Source organism: Paroedura picta, chromosome 18, assembly GCF_049243985.1.
Source record: "Paroedura picta isolate Pp20150507F chromosome 18, Ppicta_v3.0, whole genome shotgun sequence".
NCBI classification, from domain to species: Eukaryota; Metazoa; Chordata; class Lepidosauria; order Squamata; family Gekkonidae; genus Paroedura; species Paroedura picta.
In genome coordinates, this window is record NC_135386.1 from 19,194,777 (window position 1) to 19,216,811 (window position 22,035).

The 22,035-nt window shown below is 55.1% G+C and overlaps 2 protein-coding genes across 4 annotated transcripts; one reads left to right on the forward strand and one right to left on the reverse strand.

Annotated features, from left to right (window-relative positions):
- Positions 1-107: 107 nt before the first annotated feature.
- FURIN (furin, paired basic amino acid cleaving enzyme) lies at positions 108-15,941 on the reverse strand. Of its 3 annotated transcripts, XM_077318198.1 has the most exons (17): positions 15,564-15,941; positions 13,264-13,414; positions 10,661-11,007; positions 7,346-7,444; positions 6,376-6,471; positions 5,687-5,815; positions 5,284-5,360; positions 4,990-5,078; positions 4,626-4,798; positions 4,309-4,521; positions 4,110-4,210; positions 3,899-4,002; positions 3,677-3,794; positions 3,194-3,373; positions 2,972-3,096; positions 2,311-2,427; positions 108-1,507 (listed from the first exon to the last, which is right to left on the reverse strand). In XM_077318198.1, exons 3-17 carry the CDS (start codon positions 10,838-10,840, stop codon positions 960-962), a joined length of 2,349 nt encoding a protein of 782 aa, XP_077174313.1. In that variant the 5' UTR covers positions 10,841-11,007; positions 13,264-13,414; positions 15,564-15,941; the 3' UTR covers positions 108-959. The 3 variants fall into 3 exon arrangements, with proteins under 3 accessions (XP_077174313.1, XP_077174314.1, XP_077174312.1); XM_077318199.1 differs by lacking the exons at positions 13,264-13,414; positions 15,564-15,941 and adding an exon at positions 12,201-12,256; XM_077318197.1 differs by lacking the exons at positions 13,264-13,414; positions 15,564-15,941 and adding an exon at positions 11,713-12,163.
- Positions 15,942-16,512: 571 nt separating this feature from the next.
- Positions 16,513-21,536, forward strand: MFAP1 (microfibril associated protein 1). Its single transcript, XM_077318204.1, has 9 exons — positions 16,513-16,709; positions 16,808-17,027; positions 17,956-18,085; positions 18,579-18,766; positions 19,108-19,216; positions 19,304-19,464; positions 20,226-20,385; positions 20,759-20,848; positions 21,032-21,536. The coding sequence occupies exons 1-9, from the start codon at positions 16,628-16,630 to the stop codon at positions 21,212-21,214; spliced, it is 1,323 nt and encodes a 440-aa protein (XP_077174319.1). The 5' UTR covers positions 16,513-16,627; the 3' UTR covers positions 21,215-21,536.
- The last annotated feature ends 499 nt before the right edge of the window (positions 21,537-22,035 follow it).

Consider the following 22,035-nt stretch of genomic DNA (forward strand, 5'->3'; position numbering starts at 1 on the left):
AACTAGAAAGTCACAGAAAAGGACTTGATGGTCAAAAGGAGATCACAAAGCGAGACAAAAATCAAAGGGTGTACATTACATGACACTATGACAACGAAGAAAGCTGATTTGCATAGTTCCACCATTTAATAAACTTTAATCTCTCTAGCGTTATATCCACATCCATTAAATTAAAAAAAATCTGGCCGCAGGAATCTGCTCCTTGCTTAAATTACAAGAAATTCTTGTGCACCAAAAAGTCATTATAGAAAAAGGAGTCCCGCGCAGCAGCATGGCCGGCAGGCAGGCGAGTCCGGGGCAGACAGCAGCCACGAGCCCAGGCCCGCAAAAGATTGTCGTCAAAGAGGAGACGGGCTACAAGGCACATGAGGGAAGATGGAAGCTCCAGTGACTTTGGGCAGAGACAGGGAAGGGCCAAAGGTGGCCGGCCGGCTCAGGAGACCGAGAGTGGCAGAGAGGCCAGAGCTTCCCCAGGGGTGCTGAGCGGGCAGCGGCATCACTCCCTCGAGCCCACATCCGAAGGGGAACCCACACGCTCCTTCGGCCCCTCTCCCGAGGCAAAGACATGCGAGGAGCAGGAGGCCGAGAGCAGCGGCTGAGGAGGCAGGAGGGAACACGCTCCAGCACGTTATTGCTGGCAGGGAGGCAAGGCGGGAGCACAGGCCTGCCAAAGACACGCCAAGGTGGGGTGGGGTGGGGAGGGGGCGTCACGAGCTCTCGGGCCTTTCCTCCCCCCTCCCACTATGGCTCCGCTCCACCTCGCTTAGAGGCCTCTCCCACCAGAAGGGGGAAAGACAAACTGGCCCAGTTTAAAAACACTTTGGTGAGTTAAAACCGGAATTGGGCGACTGAGTGGCAGCTCCAGCAGCATCTGCCCACAGACAGCAGGGCTCAGCTCCAGGGAAGGGAGCAGAGGGAGGCAGACTCACTCCTGGGGCCCCACGGGGGCCGCAGGCTCATCAAAGGGTGCTCTGGTCTCTGATGAAGGCAGTCCGTTCCCCCTCGTCGTCCTCCTCCTCCTCCGGACCCTCCTGCCAAGCGTCGGACGGAAGCCCCTTGTAGGCGATGATGCCGCCGCTCTCCAGCGAGTAGACCTTGACCCCGCGGAGGCGCAGTCCGGACCGCAGCTGCAGCACGAGGAAGACGGTGACAAAGACCAGGACGATGAAGAAGCAGCTCAGGCTGGCCACCAGGACGGGCAGGTGGGACGGGGGCGTGGAGAGTGCTATGCCTTCCCGCAGGGCAGGTGAGGCCCGGCTGCTCTGGCTCTGGTGGGAACAGGTCTGCTCCTGGACGTTGTAATGGGCATGGGCCGGGCAGGACAAGCACTGGTTGGGTGCTGGCCCCAGGCAGGTGGCACAGGACGGGTGGCAGGGCACACAGAGACGGGGGCTCGGGCGCGGGTCCAGACTGTTCTCCAGAGGTGTGGGCACAGTGCCCGGGGCGAAGGCAGGCGGGCACATCTTGAGACAGCTCTTCTGATGGAGGTAGAATCCTTCTTCGCATACTGCAAGGGGACACAGGAGCGGGGGTGAAAACCAAGGGACAGCACAAGGACAGCCAGAGGCTACGTAGGCTGAGAGGCACCGGGCCACTCAGCCACCCCCAAGAGGAAAGCTTTCAAAGCACAAAGGTGTAGACAAGGGCTGTATACCCCACACACACACACACACACAGATGCAACTCTAAAGGCCTTTGGGAAGAGACAAGTCGTATCTGGCCTTCCAGGCCTGCACAGACCCCCTGGGAGAAGGGAATCCCTCACCTGGGAGCCATTACAACCAAGCCCCATTTCTGTGAAGGTGACCTCCCTCCCCCCAGAAAGGGCTTGACATTGATGCCAGAGGCCGGTTGGGTTGATAAGGGTGCTGCATTCAAATACAGCCACATTGACAAAAGTGGGCCCATGTACCACAGCTGGGTTTTAACCCGGCTCCTGCTGGGTCTGGGACCAGGCCGGGGCAGCACAGTACTGGGAGGTCCGGAATGGGGGGTCTTTTTCAGGGCAGGAGGCCCCTAGAAGCACCGGGGAGAAGTGGGGAGCACAAACCTAACTGGGAGCAGACAAGCCTAACTAAGGCAGGAAAGCCAGCCAAGGAAGGACCATTGGGCACCCATCATGGCACAGAGGGAAGACAGCTTGAAGAGCCCCTCGAAGGAAGTCAGCTGTCATTGTGACATCCCACCTTCAGCTGAATGGCTGAAACCGCCACTCTGCAGCCCACCACAACTGTTCCCCACCAGCAGACGGCCTAAGGAAGGGCTCTGGACGGGACCGGAGGGGTGACTCCCTCCCCTGCCAGAACTTACCCACACAAGCCTGGCCAGTCGCCAATGTTTTGCAGCCACTGCTCTCAAACTGGTTGGGGAGGCTGGGGGGGTCCATGGCTGTCCCATACAACACCAGTGTGAACTTGGTGAGAGTACCTGTGAACAGAATGGGGGGCGGGGGGTTGAGACTGGCAACAGGACCATCCCATTCAGCCCCCCCCCTCCCCAAGTTCCCTCCCTTCTTGGAACTTTCCTCCAGGGATGTCACTAAGCTGCTGAAAGGAGTCCAAGCGGAAACTGACTGCCAGGAAGCTAGCAGGTGTTGGTCTACGTGGAACGCCCCACCCTCCTCCCAAAGAAAGGCAACAGGCAAGGAGAGTCTCTTGGCTGAGGGGCCGCACTCCACACGCAGGAGGAGGAGGAGGAGGAGGAGGGCCAGCCGCAGCATCCAGCTGGCAGGCTCTTCCTGTCGTCAGGACCAGAACAGGCCGGACTGGCTGTCGGCTCAGCTGCCTCTCTCTCACCTGCCCACACTGCCCGGCAGCCTCAGCCACCCAGATGGGAGCAGGAAGGGCTTAGCCTGCTGCTGGGGGCGGAGACCGCACTGCTGGCCCCGTGGGGGGGGGAGGGGGGAGCAGAACACACAGCTGGCCCTGCTGGGAACAGGGAAGGCCGAGGAGAGAAGGCAGACAACCCGTACCGTAATTATTGGCTTCGCTGGTGTTTTCTATCTCCAGCAGCCAGTCGCCTGCAGGGTCCTCGTCCCAAGAATGTGTCGTCATGAAGGCCCAGTCGTTGAAGCCGTCCGCTGAGTAGTCGTGGGGCCTGGCCAGGGGTGGGGGGAGACAGCAGGAGGATGAGAGGCTGCAGGGGCTGGGGGGGGGCTACCCAGGGAGGGGGGACAGGGCTGGCATGGGCCTACCTGGCAGCCAGCAGCGTGGAGCGGGTGCCCGCAGGACTGACGAGGTGGATGGCCAGGTCTCCTCGCCGGTTGTAGGAAAGAGTGAGGCGGGCCTGCACATGCTCTAGCCGGCTGACGTAGCTCGCCTTCCCCCGGCATGCATCTACCCGCTGGCGCACCTCCAGCCGCTTCCCAATGTCTCTGCAGAGGGAGGGAGGGAGGGAGGGAGGGAGGGAGACAGGCAAGAAGCCTGTGAGAGACGAAGCAGGCAAGTAGCTGCAACCAGGGCCACAGAGCAACAAGCCCTGTGGAGTCCCCCTCCCCAGCCCTCCCCTCTGCTTCAAGGACAGCAGAAAGTCCCTCGCCTTCCCATCTCTCTTCCAGGCTGTCCCCAAGAAGTTCCAGGTCTGGGCCATGGAGGACTTCCCCATTCCAGGGCTGAGGACAGAGCTCCCCACCCCCACCCTACTGATGGAGAAAGCTGCAAACCCACTCGGGACTCACTTGGGTTCCAGGAGGATATCCACCAGGCACTTCCGCTGGGGGCCCACCGAGGTCCAGTTCTTGGCCAGAGCCACCATGGCCCCGGCATCCAAGAGACCATAGCCGTAGGAGTGGCTCACTGCAGTGACACAGACAGGATGGGTGGAGGTCAGGCCTGCAGCTTCCCGCTGAGCCCTCACGCCCCCCACTCCCCCCGAGTCAAGAGGAGGCTGTCCTGGTTACCTTTCCTGCCCACCCCGTTAACAGCCCAGTCATTGGTGTTAAGGTGGGCGGGCCTTGAGGTCCTCACAACAAGGTGCTGCATGTCTCGCCAGGTGAGGTTCTTGCTACAGGAACGAAGGCAAGGAAGGTTACCTGGGGGGGAGGGGTGTTCTGACATCCAGCCTGCCCTGCAGAGGAACCAGAGGATGCCCCCTCCCCACCACCCCCTTACTTCGCCTCCAGGGCCAGAGCGATGATGCCCGCAGCCAGGGGGGCTGAGGCTGAGGTGCCCGTGTGAGATTCTGTGCACTTCTGCCTCAGATCTGTCGTCACCTGAGAAAGGAAGGAAGGAAGGAGGGAGAGGCAGGGTAAGCCCAGGCTGTTCTGGGAGCTCACAGCCCCCCAACCCACCCACAGGGAGTGAGACTCACAATCTGCTTCTCATTTTTGCTGCCGCTGCTGTAGGTGGTGGCCAGGGTGGAGGAGCAGGCCTCGCTATACCAGGGCACGTTCCCTGACTGGGTGGTGCTGCTGATGGAGAGGGTGTAGATGCTGTTGGTGTAGCCGTCACAATTGCAGCTGTCATGCTCCTGTCCGCCGTTGCCCGAAGCCCACACAAAGATGGATCCCAGCCCATTGCGACCCTACGAGGAAGAGGCAGCCAGGTTGAGGTGGCCCCACGGCATTGAGCTCCAAACTGACCCACGGGCCGGGCCAGGCCTGGCCTGGCGAGTCCACCCCAACCGACCTGGCTGACGCCCCGGTAGAAAGCCTCTTCAGCCAAGTGGGCAGGGCCGTCCACCGTCTTGCCATCATCCTCGGGACCCCAGCTGGCGCTGTAGATGTGGATGTGGTTGGGGCTCAGACCCAAGGACTGGGCTTCCACGGCATCTGTCACCTCCCCATCCAGCATGCGCACACCTGGACAAGAAGCAGGGTGACTGGGGCTCTCCTGGCTGGCAGTCTCAGAGACAGAGGGACACCCAGCCTCCCACGTGACAAGCAGAGCCAGGCCTGCCTTCTGAAAAGAGCTGTCATAAACTCAGCATGAAACCCGGCACTCCAGGCCAGGGCAAACCCCGGGCCGGAGGCAGACCCCACAGGCCACTGACCTCCAATCTTGGCATTGTATGCCACTCCTGCGCCACAGATGCCATTGTTTGCCACAGCGGCCACTTCCCCCGCACACCGTGTGCCGTGCCTGCATCAAGACACAGAGAAAACGACCGGCGTTCGACGGCTGGATCACCCAGCCATGACCTGCAGGAAAGGCTGGTCTGCCCGTGGCCTCTCTCAGCAGCCGGTGACCTGGGGGCGAGGCGCCCCTGTGGGAGAAGGGAGAAGGGAGAAGGGGCTGCCCCACCAGCTTCATGCTTTCTTTGGTGTTCAATCCAAAGGCCACCCACCTGTTGTCATTCATCTCTGTGTAGCGTGGCTGGGGGTCCGGATCCTGGTCATTCACGTCAAAGCTGGCAGCAGGGTCCTGGAGAGAGAGGAAGTCAATGCCGCCCTGACCAAGGTCCCCAGAAAAACCCCCACTCCGGCTTGCCTGTTGGGTCTGGTGACAACCAACTCAGCCTTGGTCCCAATCCATCCTGCCCGGCACCGCTCCACACACTCTGACCCCAGCTTCTGGGAGTTCCCTGCCCTGGACTCCACGGCTGGCACTGGAATGTGTGTGCGCGTGCATGACCTGTGGGAACTGCTGCCCACATGAAGTGCAGTTTCTACGGAGCATCGCACCCCAGTGCAGAGGAGAGGGCCTGCTGATGCCCCCAGAGCCCTGCCCTACTGCCCCCCTCCACTCACATAATTGGCTTCCAGATCCATGTGGTTCTTCTCGATGCCGTCATCCAAGATGGAGACCACGATGCCTCGGCCAGTATAGCCTTGTTGCCAGGCCTCCCGCACATTCAGGTCTTGCTGGTTCCCGTTGGACTGCAGGAAAAGGCCACAGCCCAGTCCACACTGCCTTCAGAACAGGGCTTGGGGCCAGCAGTCTAATTCTGCCTGCCTGCCTGCCCAACCCCAGTGCCCCCAGGCGGCAGCCACCCCCCTCCAGCTTTCAGGGAAGACAGAGACTGTGGTGGGTGGCACCGGCTCCAGCCCTCTCAGTGAACTACCCCAGCTCTGCTGGAGACACCCGGACATCAGGCGTACTCAGGGCCAGATGCAGTCGCATAGGTTGTGCTTTTGTCTTGTCCCCTGCCACAGCAGGTGCAAGAGGGCACCCGTTTCCCAACGGGTGAAGGCACCGGCTGGCTCCCTCTGCAGCTGCATCAGGCACCAAAGTCCCACAGGGTCAAAGACGCAAGGGCAAGTCCACCCAGAAGCCCAAGGAAGGGCACAAAGGGAGGCAGGAATTAGCTCTGCAGGAGAGGAGGTGGGCACTGCACTTTTGGCCCTTGCTGTATGGCAGGAGCCCTGCCTATGAGCTTGTAGCCAGAACAGCTGGCAAAGAACTGTCCCTGCAGGCCCCCCTGTCCACCCTGACCTACCAGGTACCACTGCTGAGGGAACTTGGGGTCCGTTGGTTCCGGGAAGACATCTCTTTTCTTCCGTCGCTTGGCCACCTGCTGCTCCAGCCAGTGCACCTGAGGCAACAGGAGGGGAGTGAGGAGGAAGATGGAGCAGCATTCCCCAATTGTTTTAGTCACACCAGCCTGTGGGTGCATGGAACTGGCATGGCCCGTGCTTTGGGCGGCACTGCCCAGGAGGCCACCCAGAGAGAAACAGAAGGTCTCCCACATCCTTCTCCAGGGCACTAGGCCCACAAGTCCCTCAGCAGATTTCCGGGCAAGCAAGCAGAGGCCTGAAGCCCCAGCCAAATGCTGACTTTATTATTTTCCCATTTTAGGAAGTCAATTCACATGAGAATGAACAGATTGCACGGGACACTCAACAAGATGCTTTTAACAAGAGAACACCTGACTGGTGTTTCTCTGTGTCCCAGTCCACTTCTGCTCTGCAGAGTTTTCTGGGCTCCTCAGGCACCCCTCCCTCTTCGATTACCCCAGCAGGCCTGGGTTGAAGCCCTCGGGAGCAGGAGGCAGAGGAGGAGAACTGGCCCACAATTTGGCTGCTGCTCCTCAGGGCTGCCTTCCCAAGAAAGCGACGTGGACTTTGCCCAGTGGCTTCAAATCCCACCTAGCTGCACCCCTCCTCAGAAGACCAGGCAGGCACCTTCATAGCCTGCCAGGTATTCCCTCCCTCCCTCCTTCCCTCCCTCTCCAGGCCCACCATTCTGGATGCCCAGGGAGCTGTGGGTAGGGCTTGGAACCAAGAACAAATGTCAGGTAAGCAAGGCCTTGGCATGGAGCATCAGCACTTCACCTGGATGCAGCAGCTGGCCACAGAGACCAGAAGCCTCTCCCACAGCAGGAGCAGCATAAGAGCTGGCAAGAGCCGACCAAGCTCCCCCACCCAACCCCCGCCCGCCCGCCCGACAACCACCACCACCAGACTCACCTCAGGCTCCCTGCTCAAGAAGCTGTGCCACGACTTGTGTGGGGAGAGCGAGCGCTTGGCCACAGCGCGATGGCAGAGAAGGTAATAGTCACCAAAGATCTGCAGGGAGGGAGGGAGGGAGGGCCATCAGAGAGGGCAGCAGCAGATGGAAGACCCCTGCTGCCAGAGGGTCACTTCTGCAAGCCAGGACATCACGGAGGAAGGAGAGGGGCAGCTCCACTCAGCCCACCATTCGCTCTCTTCCCCTCCCCCTCTTCTAGAAGGTCGCACGGACTGATGGATGTGCTCACAAGGCTCTGGGCCAAGCCTCGCTGCTCTTCAAGCAAAGATCTCTGACAGGCCTCGGGGGGGGGGGGGCAGCAGCAGCTCCACAAGTGGGGTCAGAGGGGAGACAGCCCACCTGCCCTCACAATGCCTTTAGGGAGCCTCCCTTGCCCACACTAGGCATGGCTGGGGCTTCAGCTGAAATAAACCCCTTCATGTGCCCAGGTGGAAGAGGGCATGTGCCACAACAGCAGGGGCAAGGGAACAGCCCTCTCCATGGCCCTTCCTCCAGCCCCCTCCAGGCATGCCAACAAGCACACGCACACGCCCTGGGACATGTCTTCAAAGGCTGCCCCATGACCCAGTGGGAGCCTGGCACCTTTGGGAGAAGCCTGATGCCCCCTGCCAGGCCTGAGAACAGCTGCCTCCCAGGCATGCACCTCTGCCTCCGGACTGGACCTTGCCCCAGACAGGAGCCAGCAGCGGAGGGCTCTCCAAGGACACAGAGGGGCACAGCTGGGTGGGGAAACAAAGTGTCTCACAACAGACTGGCTGCTGTTAGCAAGGCCAGCTGAGGGTTCATTTGCCACAGACCCTTTCCGAGGCAGGGGGGCTTCTGATCTGCCCACTACTAAAGGAAATGGAGTTTGCGAACTGCTGGACTTTCCACAACATTAGCAGATACATCTTATTTTTTATCATTTGAATTTGGGGGGAAAAATGAAGGTTAAAAACATAAAACAAGAGAATTTTGTTGTAATGGACGTCTTATCTGCACAGGAACTATGCAGTGCTAACAGGTATAACAGCTTTATTTGAACACCAACATTGTAAAACTGGTGACACGGAGCATCAATTATGTACATCATCATATGCATGCTAATTGTGAAAAACCAGTCACATTTGAACAACAACTGTGCTACGCACTGTAGGAATGATCACTTACTAATGCCCTAGACTAGAAGTATTTTATGCACCCAGGGGGCGATTTTTCTAAGAAATGCCCTGCCCCAGATAGCCCAGGCTCACCCGCTCTCATCAGATCCCGGAAGCCATGCAGGGTCGACCTTGTTTAGCATTTGGATGGGAGGCCGGTCAAGGAAAAAAAATACAGTCCTGATGTGCAGGCAGGCAGTGGCCGACCCCCTTGGAATGCCTCCTGCCTGGCTCCTTCAATCATCAGGTCTCCAGGCTACACTACGTGCATGGCATTTAATAATAAAATTAATGATAATAATAATACTAATGAATTCTAAGGAGTATTTCTATAACAAGATATGTTTTGTGGAATTTTTCCCCAGTGCTTTTTTATGATTTTATGACTTCATGTTCCATGTAAACCGCCTTGAGCCACAAGGGGAGGGCGGTATATAAGAAATCTATAAGAAATAAATAAATAGATGAAATGTCACTTCCTCCCAGCAGAATGGAACAAAGTCCCCTGATCCCTCCCACCCTTGTGGCCTTCACCTCTCTGGTCCAGCCAGCGTGTGCCAGCCCTCCATCACCCCCACGCTCTGAGCACAAACAGCACACCAGCCACGTCCAGAGAGCTCTTCCTCCCTGGCAGGGACCCAGGCACCGCCTCGCCTCTTCCCCATCCCTCTCTTTGCGGGAAGAGGCTGACCTTGTCCTGAACTAACTAGCCCTGCCCACTGTGGGCACTGTAGCCCAGATCAATGCCCTGCTATCTCTCCTGATGACGCTTCCCGGTCTGAGATCCAAAGTGCATCAGGGCCACGTCTTTCCCTCCCTGCCTCAGCCAAGGGAGCTGGAGCACAACACCAGCACCCCAAGACGGCCAAGGGGGCCGCAGCTGGGAAGAAGCAGCACTGCTGTGGGGCAGAGAAGACGGGCCCAGGCAAGCGTGGCTTTTTCCAGGGGGCAGGGCCCTCCAACACCAACCCTGCCATGGGCACCGTCGAGTGCCACCAAATCACCCTGGCATGGCTGCGGCCACAGCACAGGCATCAAGAGAAAGGCCCATTGCCCACAGCAGAAAACAGCCAGCGGTTGGACTCCCTCGGTGGGGCCAGCGTTGCCCTCCTCTCTCACCACCTGAGCCAGGCACTGAACAGGCAGCGCCTCAACAAGCAGGGCCAGGCCGTTGCTCCTCGTTTCCCATGTGCCTTCCTTCCAAGTGGGAACTGGCCCCACTCCAGCCACAGAAGGGGGGGGGGCTACATAGCACACAACTGGAGCTCAGCAGGAGAAACCTGGGGCTCCGCCCTGCTTGCTTTTTTCATTTGTGAAACGGTTAACCATGTCACCTCCCCTCCTGCCTCTCTTCTCCTGCTGTTCTGGAGGGAGGGCAAAGGGGTCGCTCGGTCTCTGCATCCCCAGTCCCTCGGCCCTGCATTTGGTGCCCTGCCCCATCTGGGACCTGCAGTGGGCAGGGCCTGGTTCTCTCCCTGTCTCCAGGCTGCTTATCGGAGGGCCTTGCTGTCTGGTGGGACTTTTTAAAAGGCATGACACGTCTCCCATCTCTGTGACAAAGCCATGAGGCAAATAATGAACCACAGATACGTATGTATTTAAAGTGTTACTATTTGTCAGAGGAAGACCATTTCATAGAATCATAGAGTTGGAAAGGGCCAGACAGGCCCTCTAGTCCAAACAGCTGCTCAATGCAGGCTCAGTCTAAAGCATCCAGGAGTCGCTTGAACTCCCTCCGCACCTGAATTGCTCTTCTCATAAAAAACATTTCTTCAGCCAACCTTTTTGCGCAGGTAATTCAAACCCATGATTGTGAGTCCTCCTCTCCTCTGCTGCCTATAAGAACAGCTCCCCACCCTCCTCCAATTTTCAATACTCACAGGGAGCCATCCTGTCGCCCTCCCTCCACTTCCTGTGCTCCAGACTGGACCCTCCCAGGTCCCCTATGGGGTTGAAGGAGTTCAGAATTCCCTGCCTGCAACCAAGTCCGCAGTCCTTCCCTTGAAGGCAGCCCCTCCCCACAGCCCGCTCTCAGCCAGGGAGGTCCTTCTCCACCTGCCCAGGCTCCTGGCTCCAGTCCTGGCGCGCCTCGCGTCCCCAAGCAGCAGCACTTACCTGGCCAAAGTTCACAAAGCCATGCTTGCGGGCCAGCCTTTCCACTTCCTCTGGCCCCGCAGGCACCCGTGCAGCCCAGGTGTTGGTGTAGACCTGCTGGCCTGCCCCGTCCCTGGCCAGGAGGTCCAGAGCCAGCACAAGAGTCCATAGCCGGAGCAGCAAAGGTGGGCTCCGATCCATGAAAGCCAGGAGGCGGGGGGAGGAAGCCCAGGAAAGCTCAGAGCGGGCCCTTGCTCCGTCTAGCAAGGTCCCAGTCAGTCCGAGGCAACATGGGGCAGGAGGGCACGGGGACAAGAAGAGGGGCGCAAAAAGTCACAGCCTCTCAGACAGAGTCGCCTGCACAGCACCTGTGAACAAAAGGAAACAGTCAGACTGCAGGGAGTGCTCTGAACACAATCAGCTCCTGGGGGACAGAGGCCAGCCTCATCTCCGGTGCCCGGCAGAGCCCTCCCCACTGCTGCCATCCCAACCGTTTCTAGCAGAGATGCTGGGCACAGAACCTGGGACTTTCTGGGGGCCAAGCAGACGTCCGGCCACTGAACAACCACCTCGCCTGTCCCACAGCGGCCTGTCCCCCGGGAGAAGAGGCTGCACAGAGAGCTCTACGGGGTGGTCTGGAACGCCTTGCTGGGCCCCCGGCCGCCTCCACAAGCTCTCCCCACGGCGGGAGCATCCCGGGCCTCCCAAGGGACCTAGGAGAGCTCTCCGCGGATCTGCTGCTCAGGCCCACCGGCCGGACACCAAACCCCCCTCCCCTCCCGCGAAGCCCCGGCCCGGAGGACACAGCCCCCCCCCGTCCCCGTCCCCAGGAAGCGCCGCAGGCAGGCAGGCCGGCTGGCCGGGTCGGGCCTCGGGAGCGAACCCGTCGGGGTGCCCATCGGCGCGCGGCAGGCTCCGGCGGGCCTGGGGTGGGTCGGGGGTCCTCGGCAGCCGCGCCTCCTCTCTCCCCTCCCCGCCGGCCCACCCGGAGCGCTTCCCGCGACGTGCCCGACGGCAGGCCCCGGCAGCCAAGGTCGCGCCTCCGTCCGCGCAGCCCCTGCCCGGCAGCTCACCTCCGCCCCGGCCCGGCCCGGCCCGCTCCTCCGACTGCGCTGGCCCCGCGAGCCCGGAAGGGGAGGCGGCGGAGGCTCCTCGGCGGCGGCAGGAGGAGGAGGAGGAAGAGAGAAGAGACGCGACGGGACGGGCGGGCTTGTTTACGCCGAGGCGGCACGCCACCGACAGGCAGCCAGGCAGGCAGGGAGGGAGGGAGGCAGCCAGGCGAGGAGGCGGCCCGTGGCCAGAGGCCGGCCGGGACAGCCCCCTTGGGTTCCTGCCGCGCGGCAGCCTGGCCAGCCCCGCTCTCTCCCGGCAACTGACCACAGCCAGGCCGCCCGCCCGCCCGCCAAGCCTTCGGAGGAGGAGGAGGCCACTTCCTGCCTGCCGCGCCGGGGCCCCCTTCCCGGTGCGTCAGGCTGGCCGGGCACCGCCCGAGGAGGAGCCGCCACCGCCGGCGCGCCCGGCACCCAGCCGGAATCCTGCGGCCCTCCGTCGGGAGACTCACCCGCGCTCGCCGCGGAGACCCGGTCCCCCACCCCGCCAGGTAGCGCCGCTGACACGTGTGGAGCCTGCCCACTTCCCGCCCCGCGGCTCTGCCCTCCTGCTTGGTTTCCCACATGCAAAGAGCTTATGGCACACCCCAGCAGTCCCCCTCCCCACAGCCCCACAGCACAACCCTCAGGCCGCATCCAGGGGTCCTGGCAAAGCAGCCCACCCAAGGTGACTGGCACCACTGTATCTCAGGGGAGTGTGCTTGCCCTCTGGGCCTGAATCCTGTCCCCTCAGATCAACTACACTCCCCTGGCCCTCACAGCTCTTGTGAGCACTCACGGACCCTCACAGCCAATGAAGCCCCAGCTCAGGCACAGGCCTCCCTCGCTTCCATCCCTTCCCTTCCCCCCAAAGGCACATGTTTACAGGAGGAGATTGGGCCCATGCGTGCACACACACCAAAGAAGTCTCTCCTGAGAGCTTCTGCGGACAATAAACGGACCCTGGGAGCAACCCTCTGTCCAGACCCCAGCCTACAGTGCCTGCCCCCGGTACTCAGTCTTGAACTATACCCAATCAAGGTTACAGCGGTCTAGCTTGGGGTTGTGGTGAGGCCATGGCCAGTGTTTCTGCAGAGTTCCCAAGCAGAGAGCTCTTCATTTTTCAGCCACGACAGGTATTAAATCAGGTGTTAAAAATGGAATTGAACGACCCATGTCTTGTACACTTCTGTGTGTTGCATGATGTTACAGATTGGCCCCGTTAGCATCTGGTGGCCTTTCGAACCCTACATGTATTCACCTATAACTCTTGCCTTAAGGTGCCTTTCGTGCATCTAATGAAGAAGACTGCAGCCACATTGTTGGCCTTTTAGGATCCCCCACCCCCCCGCTGCAGCAAGCTAGTAAAGTAACCCTGCCAGAATGTATCTGCAAAGCTGGGGGACGGGAGCAGCAATTGGTCCCCACTCTTTTAGTATCTGGTTCCGGATTGGGAAGCTATACTTCCCACTGACAACTGTATTTGGGGGCACTGTGCATGGAGTACACAGAAAAGCCACAATGCAGATACACTACCTTGGCTTATCTCTGTCACCGTCTTCTAATTTATAATACTGTTTTCCATTATTCAGTTTGTGCCTTCACGTTTTTACTGACATCTGTTCCACAAAGGTTTCTGGCCAGAAACTGGATCAGTATAGATACATGATGCAAGAAGTGACTGGTCCTGGAAAGTTTGTGAAAGGAGGACACAGAAAACCTCAGACCTCAAGAGACATATCAAAGCAGGAAATCAGACAGGTGTCTTTGGTGTTACTGGAAACAAGCCAGATAAGGAGAAACAATTGCCCTAGCACACTCAGAATTACTCAGCTCTGCTAGGGGAAATAAAAAGTGTCTGGTAATTTTCTCTGATTAGGTCAGTGTCAGGTTCAAAGTGTTTTTTGGGGAAACATCTTACTTCGAAAACCGCCCGTCTTCAGGATTTCCTGCTCTATGTTGCAAAAAGGTGCATTCTTTTTTCTGGGAAAGGTCTTGTTAAGAGAGATCTCTCTCTGGGAACTGCTTCCCCAAACATCGAGGCAGCCCTGAAATGAATGCAGACTCACTGCTCTTTTTTCCTGAAATTTGTCACATCATGCATGTTCTCTTTGACATCAGTGTTAAGGACACTGTTACCCTATACCTCTCTTGTCCATAAGGACACAGCTAAACCACACTGCAAAATGTGATTTTTAGTCTATTTCTATATCTATAAAAATGGATCTACACTGTAGATCTGCTGTGCAACTGAATGCCAACCACCTGATGACCCAGTGCAGTGGAATGCTTAACATGTCAGACTAGTAGGTGGGAGATACAGATTTGAATCCCCAATCTTCCATGGAAGCTGGGGGCCATGGACACTCTCAACCTAGCCTATCCCACAGGGCTGTTGTGAGGATAAAGGACAGGAAAACAGTGCGAATGGGGCTTTTGGGGGGGGGGCACTGCTGGGGTGTGCAATAAGCTCTTTGTATGTGGGAAACAAAGCAGGCGGGTAGAGCCACAGGGGGGGTGGGAAATGAATGGCTTTGGTTACTCACTGGACACAAAGGCAGAGTATATATGAGTTAAATAATAAATAAAATATAAAAGGAATCAACAGAAGCAGCTAGGAAATTCTTATGCTTGCCACTAATGACTGGGGTAGCAACAGAGATGTGAAGGCCTTGGGTGGGGGGACTTTTTTTTTTCTGGAAAAGAATTCTATGAAAAAAATTCTTTCATAATGACTTAAATGCTTCTTAAGGTAAGTTTATTTCCCCGCACTAAAAAAGTAAAGCATTACAAAGTTCCTAGACTCTAAATGTTTCCAGTGAAAATTGTCTTTGTAACATGGTTATTGGAAAACTTTTTTAATACTAAAAATACACTCTGACTTGGTCGGTGGCTGTCGTATAGGACAGGAAGAAGAAATTCCTCATGCATCATTCAGGTGGGTTTACAGAGCATTCTGCCCTAGGTATTAGGAAGGATAATGACTGGATCCTGAGACCTGTGCAGGCCACCCTTGTTCATTTGACTCTTGCCCACCATCGCTAAAATAATGTAAGGTCATGTGAATGAACCATTGATGTCTATTGTACATTAGATGTTAAATCTGTGCACCATCCCTCAGCCACTTAAACACACAGGTATCTGTTCACTACTTTAGACACCATCCCTACAGCAAAATGAGCTGGCCAATTATCACTGAGTCTGTCATCTGCCCTTTCTAAGTAAAGTGACTTACGGAGCAGTAGCAGACCACCCCAGGTTGTCTGCTCTTGTCTCTTTTCAGGCTGGACCACAGGGCAGAGATAGTCCGGGTGATGACCTCTGTCTGAAAGTAGACAAAGGCCAGGCCTCTCGGTTGCTGTTAGGGAATACATAATACTGTGTTATGCTCTGGCAATGCTGGAGGTAGAAGTAGGTATCCTAGGTGTACCACTGAAGACTAGCTACCTTCAGTGTGGCAGCTGTCTGATGGGGCTCCACTGGGCATCATCTTACCACCATGGTGTTTAAGCCTCTACTCAACATTATCTCCCTCCCACAGTCCCCCTATGTTCACCAGAACAGTTTTGCTCATCTAAGCAGAGCGTTCTGCAGGTGCCAACCTGCAAAGGAGCAACATCAACCATTACAGGAGCCTTCTTTGCTGCCACTCCCCCAGTAACAAATGGTCTACCTAATGGGGCCAGGCAGGCTCCCATGCTTCTACAAAATATGTAAAACAGAATTGTTTAGGAGTGTTTTTATCCAAGTGAGATGACTGCAACAGAATGGTTCACGAAGGCACTTTTATAAAGGGAACAGGAGTGTGAACTGTACCATTCTGTAGAAGATGTTACCTGTCTGCTGTGTGGCTCTGCACTTCCTCCACTGTCTCAAACTTAATGCTGGTTTCTGCTTTGTGTTGAGTCAGGTTGTTGCAATCCTAGTCCTTTTACAGTGTTTACTGGACAGGCGACCCTGTTGATTGTCTCAAACTTAATGAGATAATCAGAGGGGACATGATAGCCCTCTTTAAGTATTTGAAAGGTTGTCACTTGGAGGAGGGCAGGATGCTGTTTCCGTTGGCTGCAGAGGAGAGGACACACAGTAATGGGTTTAAACTACAAGTACAACAATATAGGCTAGATATCAGGAAAAAATGTTTTCACAGTCAGAGTAGTTCAGCAGTGGAATAGGCTGCCTAAGGAGGTGGTGAGCGCCCCCCCACTGGCAGTCTTCAAGCAAAGGTTGGATACACACTTTTCTTGGATGCTTTAGGATGCTTAGGGCTGGTCCTGCGTTGAGCAGAGGGTTGGACTAGATGCCCTGTATGGCCCCTTCCAACTCTATGATTCTATGATTGCATTGATTTGCACAGTATACTCCACCCTGAGTCTTGGTCAGAAAGGCAGGCTAGAAATGAAGGAAACGAATCAAATGGAGGCTTTGGGTCTTGCTCCGGCAAGAAAAGGACTCTGGCACCTTTACCAGTTGTGCAGAAGAGGCAGCGTTGCGGCCTGCAGCCGCGCTTTCCCCGACCGCCCCCCCTGACTCTCCCTGCAGCAGGGCCGCAGTTGTGTCCTGCCTGCCAGCCAGCCAGCCAGCCAGCCAGCCACGGGGATACGAACCAGACGCCGGGAGGGGCTCGGGCTGCGGCCCTGCGGCCACGCAGCGAGGACGGGGAGGATCCGGGTCCCGCGAGGTCCCAGCGCGCTCCCTAGCGGCTTCTCGCAGCCCCCCGGAAGTCCCGCCTCCGGAAGCGGCCGAGTCCCGCGGCCTCTTCCTGTGTTCGGGTTGTTTCCGGAAGTGCGTGAGCCCCAGCGGAGCGAAGGACTTCCGGGTCGTCACTGGTGGTCGCCGCTGCTCCTGCTGCCCTTCGCCACCACCGGGCCCGGCCGCGGCCTCTCTTCTCCGCCTCACCATGTCGGGCTCCAGCAGCGCCCTCATGAAGCAGCCCCCGATCCAGTCGACGGCGGGGGCCGTGCCCGTCCGCAACGAGAAGGGTGAGGAGGCCGCGAGCGGGGGGGGGGGGGCGTCCTCTCCCCCACCCACCCCCCGGGGCCTCGCCGCTGACCGCGCTTGCTTCTCCCTCCTCCCGCAGGCGAGATCTCCATGGAGAAGGTGAAAGTGAAGCGCTACGTGTCGGGCAAGCGGCCGGACTACGCGCCCATGGAGTCCTCCGACGAGGAGGATGAGGAGTTCCAGTTCATCAAGAAAGCGAAGGAGCAGGAGCTGGAGCCCGAGGAGAAGGACGAAGAGCTGGCCAGCGACCCCCGCCTGCGGCGCCTGCAGAATCGCATCAGCGAGGATGTGGAGGAGAGGTCAGATCATGGGCAGCAGCATGACAGTTGCCCAGGGGGCTCTCTAGGGCACCCAGAGTTGGTCTGAAACACTATGCCAGGGAATCCCAACCAGGGCTTAGGGAACACTGGAGTTAAATGGCCTTACCCAAAGTGTGGATGGCTACTGACATCACTGGATGGATAACTATCGTCAAATATTTGAAGGGCTGTCACAGAGAAGATGGAGCAGAGTTGTTTCCTGTTGCCCCAGAGGGTCAGACCAGAACCAGTGGGTTGAAATTAAGTCAAAAGAATTTTCAGCTAAACATCCAGAAGAGGTTCTTGACAGCTAGAGTGGTTTCCTCGGGAGGTGGTGGGTTCTCCTTCTTTGTACGTTTTTAAGCATGGGTTAGGTAGTCATCTGATAGAAATGCTAATTTGATGAATTTAGGCAGATTGTAAGTGGGTGGGCAAGAAGGGATGTGTCAGGGTTTGTCTCTTGTGGCCCTTCAATGCATACCCAGGGAATTGCTGATAACCACTATGGGATGAGAGGTAAATTTCCTCCAGACTAGGCTGGGTTCTGAAGATTTTTGGTGGGGGATCACTGGGGCATAAAATTGGGGTTACTATGGGTGGGCAGATAGTGGTGAGTTCCTGCCTTGTGGACGGGGTTGGGCTAGATGACCCTGTGATTCTATAGAGCCGACTTTCACTATAGCTCTCTGTAGTCTCTTTCTCCCCAATGGAAATGATTGATTGTCTGGCTCCTGCATCTTACTTCTGCATCCACATCTTTAAATGGGCATGTCGCCATTTCTGGGGGTTCCTCAAAACCTGAAAAATATTTCAGGGGTTCCTCCATGGTCAAAAGGTGAAAAGGCTATACTAGGCTGAAGAGAGGAGGCCCAGGTGCAGGATTTGGTCTGGGGTTGGTACAGCATGTAATAGGGCAGTTATATTCTAGGCTGGCAAGGCACCGTAAGATCGTGGAGCCAGAAGTGGTGCGAGAGAGTGACTCAGAAGTGGAGGGAGAGGCATGGCGCATGGAGCGAGAGGACACCAGTGAGGAAGAAGAGGAAGAAATCGATGATGAGGTACAGATATGGTTGCTGACATGAGCATTCTCAGCTTTTGCATGCTGGGTGGAACTTTGTGAGGCTTGCAAGTATCAAAATTATTCCAGCACTTTGAGGGATGGACATTCATGCTCCTACATTCTTCTGAATGTCAGAAGTATGCTTTCCTATAGAAAGATATTATTAAATGATCTTAGGCAGATTGTCAATGGGTGGACAAGAAGGGATTTGTCACTCTTGTGGCCATTTTGGTGGGGTGATCAATTGGGCATGAAATTGGGGTCACTGTGGGTGGGCAGGTAGTTTTGAATTCCTGCATTGTACTGGGGGTTGAACTAGATGATCCAGAAGGTCCCTTCCAATGCTATGATTCTATATCTCATGCCAACAGAACATTTGGTCATCTACTTTAACTGAACATTCCAAAGAGTGACTGCAACTTTTATTCATTGCATATATCTCTTTCTGATGCAGTCACAGGGACTGTGTTTCACACTTTTTCTTTTGCTAGGAAATTGAGCGCCGCCGTAGCATGATGCGCCAACGTGCACAGGAGCGGAAGAATGAGGAGATGGAAGTGATGGAGCTGGAAGACGAAGGCCACTCTGGTGAGGAGTCTGAGTCTGAGTCAGAATATGAAGAATACACAGACAGTGAGGATGAGACTGAACCGCGCCTCAAGCCAGTCTTCATTCGCAAGTAAGTACTCTTGCTGCTGCATGAGAGGGGTAGAGACTTCCTTTTAAGTATATTCAAGCAGTGGTTCGTCTGAACTGGCAGAAGAAAGTTGGAGTGTACACAAGAGCTTAAAATAAATCTTCATTGGTCTTAAAGGTGCCACTGGACAACCTTATGTAGTTTATAACAGTCAGGCCTCTTTTTGCTGGTAGTATAAGAAGGTATGGTCTCCAGAGTTTCCCAGAAAGAGCTGTGGAGGGCACTGGATTCAAGCATGGATTCTACGAGTCAGCTTCATGGATGTCTTTCTGGGTAGCATTGGGCTTAAAGAACATAGGGATCACCAAAATTGTCTGCTGCAGGAAGGACCGAGTCACAGTCCAGGAGCGAGAGGTAGAAGCACTGAAGCAGAAAGAGTTGGAGCAGGAGGCCAAGCGGATGGCTGAGGAGAGGCGCAAGTATACACTTAAGGTAAGTGGGAGATCAAGAATTTTTGTGCGAGGGTGGAAAAGAAAGCCGGAAAGCATCAGGAATCTCACTGGGAAATTGACATTGCAGATCGTGGAAGAGGAAGCCAAGAAAGAGATGGAGGAGAACCGGCGCTCTTTGGCTGCCCTGGATGCCCTCGACACCGACGATGAAAATGATGAGGAAGAATATGAGGCTTGGAAAGTGCGGGAGTTGAAGCGCATCAAGCGAGACCGTGAGGAACGGGAAGCGTAAGTGGAGTTGGGTCGGAGCCAAAAGGCATTTTTTCCTCTGAATGCCTAAGGCAAGGGGTAAAATAGTTGTGCGGGGCAGCTACGTCCAGATGAGGGGGTTTTCTGGGCAGAGAAAAGGCTGGAAATAATATTTAGAGTGAAAGCTAATGGGATTTGTATCTTAATAGTGATAGGTATTCTTGTATCCACATCTAGATGATATGGAAAACAGGTGAAGACCTAAACCAATTCTTTTTTAACGCCTGATTTAAAAAAAATTAATTGCACTCTTTTTTATATTGGTTTCTTTAAACATCTTTTTATTCAGCTTTATATTAATGCCTACAGAGAGCAAAGCAGATTTTAAATGGAGCAGATTGTACAACAAGCGTTATGTATGCCAAGCCGAGTCAAATTACATTACTGTGTAAATTGGAACAATTATAATATTTTGTCTATGCTTGTTATTCGTCTTGCTTCTGTAAACCTCTAAGCAGTGAAAGCTTTAGCATCAGGATTAATCACTTCAGCAGATGTATGTATGGTTACAGCAGAAGTTTTAGTGGTGACAACTCATTAGTGGCAAACAGTTGTCAGGGCAACTTATTAGTATGCTTGTTTACTCAGGAAATATATAGATTAGCTAGAAAGCTGATTGAAAAGACTTGTTTGTATTTGCTTTTTCCTGGACAGATGTAAGTCACTCCACCATGGTAGGTGGGGCATACATGAAGAAGTCATCTATGCAGATTCCTAAACTGAACTTTTCCATCCTGTAGGTTAGAGAAGGAGAAGGCAGAAATTGAGCGGGTGAGGAATCTGACTGAGGAAGAACGCCGTGCAGAGCTCCGTGCAAATGGCAAAGTCATCACCAACAAGGCAGTGAAGGGCAAATACAAATTCCTGCAGAAGTACTACCATCGGGGGGCCTTTTTCATGGTACGTGAGTCCTGGTGGGGAGGGGAGAGCACAATTTTTGCAACTCTTAACTTGTGACTCTCAGGTAAGCAGTACTGGAACCACCACTTCTCTGCCTGAGGATCGTGAGACAGGAGGTGGACAAGTATGATCATGTTTGAAGTTTCTGGAATGCAGTAGGAGCTGTGTTGAGAGCTCGGTCTATGCCCAATGATATGACAACAGAGCATAAAAAGAGGGCCACGGCAGAGAACAGAAGAACCAGCCATTGCTTCAGCTCTGTTCCCTAAATTAGTTGTAGCTGCAGAGTCATTTTCCTCCATCAAAAACCAATACCTACTTTGGAGTGGGAGGAAGCCTTACTTCCTATTCAGCTCTGACTCTTTCCTTCCAGGATGAAGATGAGGATGTGTACAAGAGAGACTTCAGTGCCCCAACGTTGGAGGATCATTTCAATAAGACCATCTTGCCAAAAGTCATGCAGGTAAGTTGAAAGGGAATGGGGAGTATCACTGGGTTGGTTCAAATAGTAAATTCAGAACGCAACTAACTTGGATCTTTCCATATGCATCCCTCCCCCCCTCCAAGTGCCTGGTGTTTTACTGAAGTCACGATTTTTGACCACAGCTCAAAGTTACTTTTCTTAAAATTCTCTTCTGTTCTCCAGGTTAAGAACTTTGGGCGTTCTGGACGGACCAAGTACACACACTTGGTGGACCAGGATACCACCTCCTTTGACTCTGCCTGGGGCCAGGAGAGTGCACAGAATACCAAGTTCTTCAAGCAGAAGGCAGCTGGGGTGCGAGATGTCTTTGAGAGACCCTCTGCCAAGAAACGGAAGGTGAACTGAAGGGTGGAGGAGGCTTTACATTTGCTCTGATGCTTGGAAAAGAACATGGAATATTGGCAGAGGTTGTGGCCAGAGTTGTCCCCTCCCCCCCCCCCTTCTAGGAGGACAAATCTCCCAAGATGGAGTAGGGCAGCAGACAAGCCCATCAATATTAACTGAGGAGGCTCCTGGTCTCCCTACTGAACTGCTGCCTGATTACTGGTCCTTTAGGCAACACTAGGGTGGGGTTTCTTCCTTGGCAGATTGTAAATTATTTTTTGTTCTTTATATGCGGGGGGAGAGGAGCAAGATAAAACCATATTAAAGGGTTTGTTTTACAATACTGCTGTTGTGCTGCTTGTTGGTGGAAGCGAGGAAATGATGTAGCAGCTGCAACCAAGGCCTAGTGGTAGCAGAAGTGCTGCTTTGAGGATGGGGCAATGTCAGATCAATGGCCCCAATTGCTCAGTGTCCACCAATTTTCTCCTTGTTCCAATAGGGGTGTGCTCAGTTCCATAACCCCATTTACAGTCCTTTAAATAGGTTAGCAATGAGATGATGGGGACTGCTGCAAGGCCCTTTGTGCCAATAGTTTTCCTACCACATATCAGTTATGGCCTGCTATAGTAAGTGAGAGCATAAGCTTGAGCGACTGATAGTAGACAGACTCTCCATCAGAAGGCAGACATTACCAGGGAAGAAGTTGTAAACAAAAAAAAATGCTAAGCAGTTTTGCAGAGGGGCAGCAGCAGCATTCAGTGCTGGAACTGAGGCAAAGGTTATCCCTCTGCACAAAGTCTTCTGGAGTTACCATACGCAGTTTTGCTTGAAGACCCCCAAAT